At 42.1% G+C, this 12,524-nt stretch overlaps 2 protein-coding genes across 2 annotated transcripts; one reads left to right on the forward strand and one right to left on the reverse strand.

Annotated features, from left to right (window-relative positions):
* Nucleotides 1-1,181: 1,181 nt before the first annotated feature.
* Nucleotides 1,182-4,235, reverse strand: LOC308366207 (3-mercaptopyruvate sulfurtransferase-like). The gene is made up of 2 exons (XM_080839842.1): nucleotides 3,631-4,235; nucleotides 1,182-2,769 (listed from the first exon to the last, which is right to left on the reverse strand). Exons 1-2 carry the CDS (start codon nucleotides 4,217-4,219, stop codon nucleotides 2,471-2,473), a joined length of 888 nt encoding a protein of 295 aa, XP_080695968.1. The 5' UTR covers nucleotides 4,220-4,235; the 3' UTR covers nucleotides 1,182-2,470.
* A 1,076-nt stretch (nucleotides 4,236-5,311) lies between these two features.
* rps19bp1 (ribosomal protein S19 binding protein 1) lies at nucleotides 5,312-8,374 on the forward strand. Its single transcript, XM_080850330.1, has 4 exons — nucleotides 5,312-5,457; nucleotides 6,716-6,886; nucleotides 7,447-7,544; nucleotides 7,701-8,374. The coding sequence occupies exons 1-4, from the start codon at nucleotides 5,403-5,405 to the stop codon at nucleotides 7,848-7,850; spliced, it is 474 nt and encodes a 157-aa protein (XP_080706456.1). The 5' UTR covers nucleotides 5,312-5,402; the 3' UTR covers nucleotides 7,851-8,374.
* The last annotated feature ends 4,150 nt before the right edge of the window (nucleotides 8,375-12,524 follow it).

Below are 12,524 nucleotides of genomic sequence, written 5' to 3' on the forward strand. Positions count from 1 at the left end.
GCAAGACGCTGAAAGAGTGTCAGAACTGTACGTGGGGTGGTCTACAGCGATATAGAGCATAAGGCCAATGACCATATAGGCTACATTTACGGGGAGACGTTAAATCCTGTATAATCAGAGCATATCATATTGAATAAACATGAAGAATTAGACCACTCTTTCCCCTTTACCTATCTATCCGGGCTCAAACTTTTCGTCAGAAAAAGTTCCAACCGCAAACACCAACTCCACAACATCAGTTTTCTCACATATAGCCTACTTCTCAGAGAGCCCTCACACCACATCCCGTGTTGTGTTAGTAGGCTATTAGACACACCATCTTTATTGTATAATCTGGTGTTTGGACCTCCCTGAGGATCGTATTAGGCCCACTGTATGTTTTTTTGGGGGGGAAATATATAAGCCTATCTCAATATATAATTGTTTTAAGTAATGATATCCAATTCTACCATCGGATGAATGAAGGGTGTGCAAACCGATTCGTTTTGAATGTGCGACTCCATTTGCACCTGTATGGTTTCAATCAACTTCTTAAAAGCAAATGTTGACCAATCGAAAAAGAAATCCCTTGTGGAAACACTTGCCATACCAGGCATTAAAATGCATTCTAACTGGATTGCAGTCAGAAGTGCTTGGCCACATGAAATGCACTTCGGATACACGGATTGTGATCCGATCGGCCAAACCAGGACGTGGGCAGGGTCGCACTGTGTCCACGTTGAACACAGGTGTAAATGCAACTGTCTCAATCCACATAGAGCAACAGCTGGACACAGCGATAGGATTTCAAGCGGATCTGAGTGTAGACACTGGAGACGCATATTAATAGCCTACATGGTGTAAATGGTTTCTGGTTACAACGATATCATATCTAGATACAATCTGGATTCGAGACGCATTTAAATGTCAGTTGTAAAAATCCCCTTTGGAACAGAAACGGGTTTATTCGCATCAAATCGGCTTTTGTTGAGATTTCACAAATGCATTTAAAATATGCAATTTAGTTGGATGGACACCCAGTTTACAAGTGTTGGAGATACGCTTCCCCCTTCTGGACAGCATAGGCCAATGCTTCAAAAGTACTAAATATAAGTTTAGAAGATTAAAAGAAAACGTTTTAAATAATGTCCTGCCCTGGACCTAAAAGGAAAATAAAAGCATAAAAAAACTACATTTTCAACAACAAGTTTATACATTAGGGGTATATAAATCTCAGTGCCTGTACAAGAATTATGGTTTAGTCACTGGACTATAAAATGGAAAGAAATAGTTGCATATTCAGTGGAATGAACCAGGCAACAGTAATAAATTTTCCTTGCTTCTGTATCATCCTTACACAATATACAAGACATGCAAATGTACAAGATTTTCTAACATATGAATTATATTTGTGTTGGTACTTTAAGCCCTCCACTATAACCTTCACATGATCTACCAGTTACCAAAACCTGAGTGAATGAACAAGTATGTCTTTTGCTTACGAACATATGGGTGCTGCAAGTTTGTCCGCTCATATCTATTTGAGACAGCCTACAGTGAGAGTCCTCTTGCAGAGAGCGATAGAGCGCATTTCATTATCTAATGATCTACTAGCAGCTACATTACCAGTCACTGTATTCTCATAGAAGGCAAGACACTCCACAACGGACTCAGTACAAACATAAACATTTGCTTTTGCTCCAACACCATATTGAATCAGGCCAGCCTACGTGTACTCATCTGGCAGATGCTTACTCAAACACACTTATAGACATATAGCCCCTGTATGTCTGTGAACTCCCAATCCAACTCTAATCCTACTAAATTTCCTCATACAATGTTCTATCTATAGATAGAAGCACAGTATGAAATGAACAAGAGAAATACAGCGTGTCAGAGATGATACGACAGGTGGGCTAAGTGAGCTGTACTAAGGTCTGTATGTTCTCACTGTGCCCACGGATTTACAGACCAAAGTTCAAAGTTCACTGTGCGCCTTGACTTCGTGATGAGACCCGCGGTGATAGTCCTAGCTGACAACAGTCCAAAGACCAGGTTGAAGAGCTGAAGTTTTCATTAGAAGAAAGATACCCATGTTTTTTTTTTCACGTGTAATGCATTGTTTAATCTTTTTCCAACAGGTGGGGTGTTTGGCGGAAGCCTTTACAGCAATTCATACCAATGAACATGATATATCTTGAACAATGAATCATTTATCAAAGTTGTCCTCAACTAGCATTCATCTGTCAATTAAACTAATAAGCCTGAAGAATGTCAGGCTGGCTCTCAGGTGACTGTACCTACAAGACTTACACTAAATATCCTGCTGTGACAGAGTAAACCGCAGATAAAATGGAAAACATAAGACTGTGCGAGATGTCCTGCTCCTGCATGAGCCAAATTAGTTCTCCACTGTGTCAATCTAACACAGCACCACGTGGGGCTCTGACAACACAAATGGCCTTGATCCATGTTGACTTTCCCCCAAAGTTCATCTGTGCTTCCCTCGTCCTTCAGAGATCACGTTTTCAGGGGCCGCTCTGGCGTACCACTCGGACCATGCTCCGTCGTAGATGGTCACGCCGGGGTGCCCGCACTGGTGGGCGGCCAGCGCCACGTGGCAGGCCGTGACAGCCGAGCCACAGGTCACACAGATGGGCCGGCCGAGGTCCACCCCGGCCCTCCCGAACAGGTCCTTCAGCTGGTCGGGGGGCAGCAGCTCACCTGAGGGACTCCAGAAGGAAGTGAAGGGCATGCTGATGGAGCCCGGGATGTGTCCGGGTTCAGTGTCTGTCAGAGAGAGAGAGACAGAGAGAGAGAGAGAGAGAGAGAGAGAGAGAGAGAGAGAGAGAGAGAGAGAGAGAGAGAGAGAGGGAGAGGGAGAGGGAGAGGGAGAGGGAGAGAGAGAGAGAGAGTCACATTGAAAGAAAGAGAGAGAGAGAATTTCTATTATTTTAAACTAAAAACCATAACCACTTAATGTTAACACACCTTGGCACCAGGTACAGTACAACTAAGAGTACAGCAGAAACAACACCTGGTTATCCAATGTCTACAATGACGATAGAGTGGGAGGGACCGAACAAAGAAAAGTGCAGGTAGTCAAAGTCTTATCTAGATAAGGTCAGAGGATCAGGAGACAATCAAATTATCTGTCTATGCAAGTTCCTTAGAAACTCTGATCACTGATGCTGAGTTAATGGCCTACATCAGCAGAGTTGGTCAGGAATGATCACAAAATTCAGTGGTTGAGCTTAAACCTGTGATGTGATCAATGGCCCAGCCTCATAGCCTATCAGCTTGTGTCAACAAAGAACAAATGAGAAAGTCAGTTGCATACAATCTCTTAAGATCCATTATACACTGGTTGTACTGACAAATCTGGTTTCTAGACACATTCTTGTGAAACATGATGACAATCATGTTCAAAAAGTGTCCTGATAATCTTCAGGGTAATCTACAGTTGGCTACAAATATGACGTTCATGTCATATCAGCAAAGCAAGCAACAATAACTTTCTACAATGCATTGGTTAGTTTAACCAGTCCTAAAGCATCACAAAAAAAAAGTTCTTGAGCATTTCAGGGTATGGATTTCACTTCAAAAAAGAGAAGTTCGATAGCCTGACAGTTTAAATCTGAATGCACTTACTATCTCTCGGCTCGGTCTCAACCCCACGGAATCTCCCTGCAGGTCGAGCGTCCACCACCTGGAATTCTTTCGTGTCTATATTTTTTAGCACGTCCTCGTATGTTTTCACCCATGACCGGTTTAGAGTTGGTCGAAACTCAGATGTTTCCGCTTTCGACTTGACGTCAGTGACAGGATGTCCCTCGTTTAACCATTTTTTGAGACCACCGTCGAGGACTGACACAGAATCGTGGCCAAACACTCGGAACATCCACCAGACGCGCGGTGCAGAGAAAGCTCCAAACTCGCTGGCATCATAAACTACTACATGCGTGTCATTGCCAATACCCAGTTCTCCGGCATATTCCGCAAGCCTTCGAACAGGGGGGAGCATATGATCAAGAGGAGTGTTTCTGTCACTGCAGTGGTCTATATCAAAAAAGAGTGCGCCGTGAATGTGTGTCTTTTTGAAATCCTTCTTGGCATTACGCAAAAGTTTTGGCAAGTACCAAGAAGCGTCCAGTACGCGCAGGTTAGGTCCAATCCGATTCCCTTTGATGGCATCTGCAAGCCACCTTCCCGAGACCAGTGCCTTAGTTTGGACGGCCATGGTAAGTCTCCGCGCACATTGTAAAAGGCTGACTATCCGTCAAGCCACTGATATGCCAGGGAAAGTCCTCGCCCACTTCTCCGCCTGTAGATTCAGCTGGAAATTGGAGGGCGTTCCCATGCTTGTAGGCTCTTGCATAGACACACGCACACGCACGCACACACACACACACACGCGCGCACACACACACACACACACACACACACACACACACCACACACACACATATATATAAACATTTGGATCTAGGCTATATGTCTATGGGCACTTGAGTCCCATGTCTGAGTTTCATGTGGTTTGTGCAATATGACTTGAAATGTTTTGTTCAAGCCTAGTAGTCTATACTAGCGTATAGGCTATGTAAACGATTCAACTGTATTTCGTATTTTACTAAATGTACGTGGGTTTAAAAGACATCTGGTCCACAGCAAGGCATCTCTGTGCTATTATGTGAACGAATAGGCCTATTCTTGGCCATCTATAATGTTAGCATTGAATAAGAATAGCACAATAAACAGCTTAATAAAAAACAATGACATTAGTCTAGCTAGTTAGTCTAGCTTTTGATTGTATCAATTCGACGCTTGCTCAGATCATCTAGCTCACATGCAGACACCCTGGCCTGATATGAGGATATCCCATGGCATAGCATAATCTGATTCATACTCTCCTAAATACAGTTAATCAAACCTCTCATACACAAAATGTAACCTTTAATGATGTAAATATGCTCAGATCAATTAACATAGCTTACATTCTGAGTGGGCTTCGATCAGTGGTTTTACTGTGCTAAGACACTAGATGGCATACTGGAGGTTTGCAGGTGAGGCTGCAACATTGCGTCTCAGATTAGCTCCTCGCTCTTGGGAGTTCGCCATGAGAAAACGTTTTTCTATCTTCACACATCCAATTCATATTTCCAATTCTATGAAAATAGTCATAAATACGCCAGGCACCCCACCTGTCATTCAAGTTCATTCAGCTGTGTTGGAATGGTTGGCCAAATGGAACCATGACGATTATACTTGTTAGTCTTAGAACCCTTTTCTTTGAAACACCTTGTCAAAACGGAAGTTGGTGTCACATCACATGTTGATGGAATCTGTAGGCTGGAGGCAGTAAAACGCTATTTCATCCGATTTGGGTCTTACCTTGAAACTTATAATTTAAGATAATTCATACAATGTCAGCGTCAATGGTACGGAGAGGACTGGAGCTACTAAGCGAAGACTTAAAAGGTATAGTCTGTTTTTTAGAGTTAGGATAAGTTATTAGCTAGCTAACTTGTGCGAGTGTGAAGTCGAAAATATGTTGGGACAGTGTCCTGCTTTGTTGCTTTTAAAATTGTGCGAATATAGTTGTAGTAAGACTTTATCTTTGCATTTGAGGACTCGCTAAATGTGCCGCAGTTCTTGAATCGAGACTGATATTTATCCTCCACAGTGAGGCTAGGGCTTCTCAAGGAGCAGATTTGAGAACCTTCGATGTTAGAAAGAAGGTCTCCAACACGTGTTACTTGCAGTGCACCTTATTGAAAACACTGTTATTAAAATGCACTTGGTTAGTTGAACGCACTTGAATAGCTAATCAGCAGTGCCACTGGCGGGCTCAATCAGGTAGCCTATGTAGAGCAGGATAAGATGGAAAGCATACAAAGCATGGGTGCTCCATGAGCTGTAGTTAGACAGCACTGTGAAAAACTACTCAGACATAAAAACAGATTTCACATCTTACTGTAGCATATAAAGTACCCTTTAACGAAACCAACTACAAACATTTGAATGGGTAAAATGGGCATCCTGAAGATACTTGCCTGAACATTTACTTATAGCAAGGGCCAATGTCCCTCAATGGTCAAAGACCACTTTCAGTTTGATTAATTGATGGCGCTACTGACCGGCAGTGACCACTGAACAGACCCTGGAACCCCCCCCCCCCCCCCCCCCCCCCCCCCACCGCAGTGAGACACTCCAGCAGTCAGTACAAGGTGCCAGAGGCACTGTAAGTACCAGAGCCTGGAGCACCATCAACCACTGCTAAGTATTCAGTGCCAGTGCTCACACGAATTACCAGTTTGAGCTTCAACCCCCTCTCCAGAAATGGTGAAATAAGTAAAGCTATAAGACGGGCTGTATTGGTTGGATGAAGTCAGTTATTTTGTGATTGAAAGTGTAATGTTATTATGTATGCTGTGTCATTTCAGAAAGTGGGTATGATGACTGTATGCCTCCACCAATGAAACTGTGTCAGACATACTCATCAGAAAATAATTTTGAGATCCATAAAATGTGCGTGTCACACAGTGTTATAATAATCTACAGCTAAACTGATCACTGACATGGTGTTGTAAAATGCACAGCAAACTTGTGTGTACGAGTGTCACTATTTTGCTTTAAAGCACAGATCCAGTCACATTTGCTGTGAATAGGCTACTCCTCCCCAGGCTGTTCAACGTACAGAAGGCTTCTTGTTTCTAATTGCAGTCTTTCTTCCTAGTTGCTAACAGTGGGCCAAAACCCAAGAAGAAAAAAGCAGCAAAGTCTCCGAAAGACCTGATCAGCTCAAACAAGCAAGGAGTCAGGAAGCAGCTCAAACGACTGCAAGGCCACCAAGGATCAGCTAAGAGCAAGGCCACAGTGAAAGACAAGCACGTCAAGTCTTCTATTGGTATGCCTGTGAAGTATAGCTTTGCCATAGAAAAGGGTTTCAAACATGTCTAATTCTGTGCTATTTTGGGGAAATCGTCAAATAAATAGTCTCCTTAAGGTCTGTTCTGAACTCAGGAAAGGTTTCAGCATTGTTGCTTTCATGTGTAGAATATTATGGGCGGCCGATTTTTGGCATTTCTTAATGATGAGCGTTGCTGCTCTGTAAGAGGTTCTTCATTGACAAACAATGAAAAACGACAATATGCTATATTATCAAGGGGTGCTCCTAAAGCCAACTGTGTAGTCTCCTTCTCTGGTCCTTCACAATGATAGAGAACAGTTTTGACATTTGAGGGGCTTTGGGTGATATTGTGTGCTTTATATAATTAGTTTGACAGGTTTGATATGTGGTACATTGATACACAGATGGTTATGCTCTGACACGTGACTTCCCGTTCTCCCCTGTGTGTCTGTCTGACTGACTGTCTGTTTCTGTCTGTCTCTCTCTCTCTCTCTCTCTCTCTCTCTCGCTCTCTCTCTCTCTCTCTCTCTCTCTCTCTCTCTCGGTCCTCCTTTCAGATGAGTATAGGAAGAAACAGACCAAAAGTCAGCTCAGCTCCAACCTGCAGTACTTTCTTGGAACAAGCTCAAGCACAAATCAGAGTACAACCCAGAAGGTATAACAAGCATGAAATGAAATATGAAGACTTTTCATCAAATGTTGTAATACAAGTTGTAAATTTTCTGGAACTGGAATTTGATATGTAGTCAGCTGAAAGCCTGCAGTGCAGTTGGTAGTGATTGTGAGTGACCAATTAGCTGCTCTTTTCCAGATCATCAATCAGAATTCTGGTCGACAGTCGAGATTTCAACAAGATCAACCAGTTGAAAAGCCAAAAGAAGAGAAATCTTTCTTCACAGAGGATCAATTCCTGGAATTCCAGAAGGAATACTTTGGCCAAATCGTGGAGGGAAAAAACTGAGAACAGACTTTGGAAGCTCATGAACATCGGATGTGAAACCTCCAACTCTCAAAGGACTGCTCCGACATGGGAATTGTTTATTGATGACGATGTGGGTGTCAAGTCATGGAACCACGTTGCTCAAAGTGTGATGACAGTGTTTCTTGAGTTGTTGATTTTGGCTTTCCTGAAAACAGGATTGTCAAATGACAGTCACTGCTGGACTTGAAGATGGAGTTGCCATAGGGATGCGGTGAAATCAAACTGTGTGTATTCACAAACGGCACAGATAATTGCTGAACCTGAATGAGTGCTTTTATTATTGTATAGCCTATGCTTATTTTAATTTCAGTGTCCTCATGGCTGGCAACCTTTTTTGTTGTATTTGTTTTCAGAACATGTTGTCACCATGTGGCTTTTGATCTTTAGTTTTTCTATTATAACATAATTAAAATGGTTGTAATGACTCCTTATTTCCTATTGAATTTCTTCTTATTTGCTTGGATGTAGGGAATGTGACAGGATCTTGACCTGTTTGTCTCTTTAGTTGGCAGAGAATAAAAAAAAAGGTCCCAATCAAAACCCATTCACTGTTTTCAGTTCTTTCTGATTACCCAATCAGTAGACTGTGAATGCCTGGATAAACTGGTCTGAGTGCTTGCTGCATGTTGTTGAGGTTTTCAGGGAGCTGTTTACTCTGCAGAAAGAATGTTTGGCTCGAGCTCTGTAGGTCAAGTCTTGGATTGCATTTACTGTTACACACACTTCTGTTCAGAGTGTCAGATATAAGGTACATCAGTGGAATTCAGAATCGCTCTGGACAACCGCCACAAAAAGAGAGGAAACCAGACACTACCCAGTGTGAGTTGAAGCGCAGGATAAATGGCAAATGTAAGTCCACATAGTTTTGTTATCTGCTGTGACGTTAAGGTCTAACTGCAATGTTACGAGGTAGATCTGGTGTAATCTGAAGTTTTTTATCAAAAGGCGAGCCCAGCTGTGGGACTAGGACTACCAGATCAGATATTACTTACTGAAGATTATATGTGGGTGTTTAAGTGCCATTCGCAATTGACGTACTATAGCAAGTAATTCACTTCCTTATGGCGTTCCTCACTCTTCACTTACAGGCTGGTAAACATTTTAAAATCATGTCTACATAATGTCAGTTTGCTTTGAAAATCGTATGTATTTAGGAAGCATTTTCTACCCCACATTATCTGCCATGGCTTGGATGTCATAGTAGAGCGCGGATAAGATTGTGTTTAATAAAACTGCTCTCCCCTTGGTCAGAACTTCTGGCACATAGAAGGCTAGGAAAATTAGTAAAATCCTGAAACTTCCCACCTTAATCCCACAGTTCAATTCACATGTATTACTATTGTTCCACTGTGCAGTTCAATTCTCTCTCTCAGCAGCTTCAACACGGAGGTAGAGTGAAACCGAAGCATGCCCCCCCTCCCCCACCTTCACCCAGGCCCCAGAGCCTCACCCGAGGGCAGGCTGAGAGTGCAGACCAGACACAACTAGATGAGGAGCTGTACGAATACATTGAACCTCAGGTGATAATTTGTGCTATTTTATACTGTTCACTGTGGTCTCATGGGTTTATATGGATGCTCCTTGAAACCGCTGTAAGTAATGACTCAACTATTCCACTCATTTTGTCCTTACTTTTGCAGTTTAGTAAGTGTTGCAAAGATGACACAATGTCAAAACCATGTCCATGATCAAGACGACGTGCGTTTTAATAATGCAAGAGGTGAGAAGTGTCTGATGTGACTTTTAAACACTCCTTCCACTTCCTGTCTCTGTGTCTCCAGGTTGCCCCAGCAGAGCCTTTGTACATGATTCCAGATGAGGAGCATCTGTACAGTAACACAGATGACACTGCTCCCCCTGTAAGCCCGCCTCAGAGCAGTTTGCTTTGAAAGTCTAGAGGTCAAATACAAATTTAGAAACACTGGAGCAATGCATATATATTAACATATTTGGGTATTGCCATTGAACTTCTACTGTCTAGGTGAAATTAAAGATGCATGACATTTCTCTCTTAAGTATGGCTAATGATTGGCCGCTCCTCTGTGAACCTCGCCTGCAGAAGGTCAATCTCAGACTGAAGCCCGCCCGTCCTTCCTTGCCGAGTAGAACATTCCTACAGCGTTGTGTTTCGGAGGGCTCTGGTACACGACTATACAAGGACACAGAACTCAGGCCCCTTTTGATGGTACAAATTACTAATTACAATGAAGTTCTCATTTCATCAGTATTTAAGCATTATCAAATTAATTATTTTCTATAAAAAGTGAAAAGCTTCCTGCTGGATTACAAAACAAATTCCCAAACTAAAAATAGATTTTCCCATTTCCCCAAAGGAATTACTTGGAGCAGTTAGACTGCTATTATACATTACGGAGGAAGAACACACATTTTGGGGCCTTGAAGTGACAAGGAAGCACTGAAGTGTATGAAACATAGATTAGGCTAGATATTTTGAAGCTCTTAAATTAGCTAATGAGGATTTTGATTTCATATATATGTTACATTCTGTGTTAATGAAAATGAAATTAATGAACATCTCCCCAGGAGCAGACAGAGACAGACTCAGAACAAGTTTTGCTTGATGACCTGTATGAGGATATACAGCCTGGACAAACTGCTCCCCAGGTGACAGCTGTGTTACACACTCACATTTACTGATGACTAATTCTATTATTGACTGTAAACTGATAATTCTGTTCTATTCTATAACAACTAATTTATTGAACAAAATGCCACGAGTAACCACACTTTTTGCTGTTCTGTCTCACAAACTGTAAAAATGCCTCAATTAGGGCCACACCCTGGTTAACAGGAACTGTGGTGTCCCGTTTGAAAAGAAAATTAAAAGTTATTGATTCACTTATTTTTTTTATTACCTCCTGATTCACCTTCAGAAAAAGCATTTGATCATAAACACCGTTTAGATCTTTGGTGCTATTAGCTGTTCTGTGCCGTTCTGTGATCAGTACTGAAAAAGACGTAAATGCTTGGCTGACCTTCGTTGGCCTGCTGTGCTGGCTGCCCTCCCCCTTTTCTCACTAGAATGATCGCACACACGCACACCGCACACGCACACGCACACGCACACGCACACGCACACGCACACGCACACGCTCAAGCTCACGCTCACACTCACGCACACACAGAAATTTACAGAGTCAAAGTGAAACTGTTGCTTTATGGCACTCATCTGACATCTGGGTTGTAAATGAGATTAAGCCTATACTCTGGCCATATTGTGTCTGGACTTTAAAGTAGCAAAGTCTAGCCCAGAGGTTCACGCAGTGTATTAAGCAACAGATGCCAGCATTCTCGGCTGAGACTCACCGAGAGTGTGGAAAAGAGCTTGAGAATCCATCTTGCATCTTAACACCTCCGGTATGGCATTATTTTTGTGAGATAAGACCCATCTGTGGCAACTTTGATGATGACAAGACTATTTTTCATCTCTTATTCTCATGCATTTGCATTTAATGTGAAACTGTACTGATTTGTATGGTTCTCTTTTTGTATAAGAATATTTCATATAACTGCGTGTTGTAAGAAAGCGCATGGCTTATATTATATTATAAAACTGATTGTTCAAATCCTTGATTGTGATTGGCTAAAAGCCGTTGTAAAATCCAGCATTACCTTACAATTTGTCCTCATAACATTCTATGATAACATTCCATATTACTGCGCAGTGAATGGCAAGGCAAGGCTGTGTGTTCATATAGCACATTTCAGTGTTCCATCTGGCTGTTGCGTTGCTTCAAGGGTTGCGTGGCAACGATTTATTTAGGAACTATATTTTTTAGTGGCGGAAGAATGACGGTTTATCATTAAACTATTGTTTCGTAAATTGCGTCGTGCCTAACAACTCCCCTTACCTGTTCTAAAATCAGCGCAAACCACGGCCTCTTGGGGCTTATTGCTTAATTGGACACTTGCCAGCCAATCAGAAAAGAGTATTTCTCGCCTCCGGGGTGCAAAGTTATTGATTCACTTTAGTTTTTTATTACCTCCTGATTCACCTTCAGAAAAAGCATTTGATCATAAACACCGTTTAGATCTTTGGTGCTATTAGCTGTTCTGTGCCGTTCTGTGATCAGTACTGAAAAAGACGTAAATGCTTGGCTGACCTTCGTTGGTCTGCTGTGCTGGCTGCCCTCCCCCTGTTCTCACTAAAATGATCACACACACACACGCACACACATGCGCACACGCAAACACATATGCACACACATAGACACAGAGATTTACAGAGTCAAAGTGAAACTATTGCTTTATGGCACTCATCTGTAAAAATCACTCGTAAATGAGATTATGCCTATACTCTGGCCAAATCGTGTCTGGACTTTAAAGTAGCAAAGTGTAGCCCAGAGGTTCACACAGTGTATTAAGCAACAAATGGCAGCATTCTCGGCTGAGACTCACGGAGAGTGTGGAAAAGAGCTTGAGAATCCATCTTGCATCTTAACACCAACGGTATGGCATTATTATTTTTTTAACATGTGAGATAAGACCCATCTGTGGCAACCTTGATGATGACAAGACTATTTTTCATCTCTTATTCTCGTGCATTTACATTTAATGTGAAACTGTACTGATTTGTACGGTTCTCTTTTGGTATAAGAATATTTCATTTAACTGTGTGTTGTAAGAAAGCGC

Source organism: Sprattus sprattus, assembly GCF_963457725.1.
Source record: "Sprattus sprattus genome assembly, chromosome: 1".
NCBI lineage: Eukaryota > Metazoa > Chordata > Actinopteri > Clupeiformes > Clupeidae > Sprattus > Sprattus sprattus.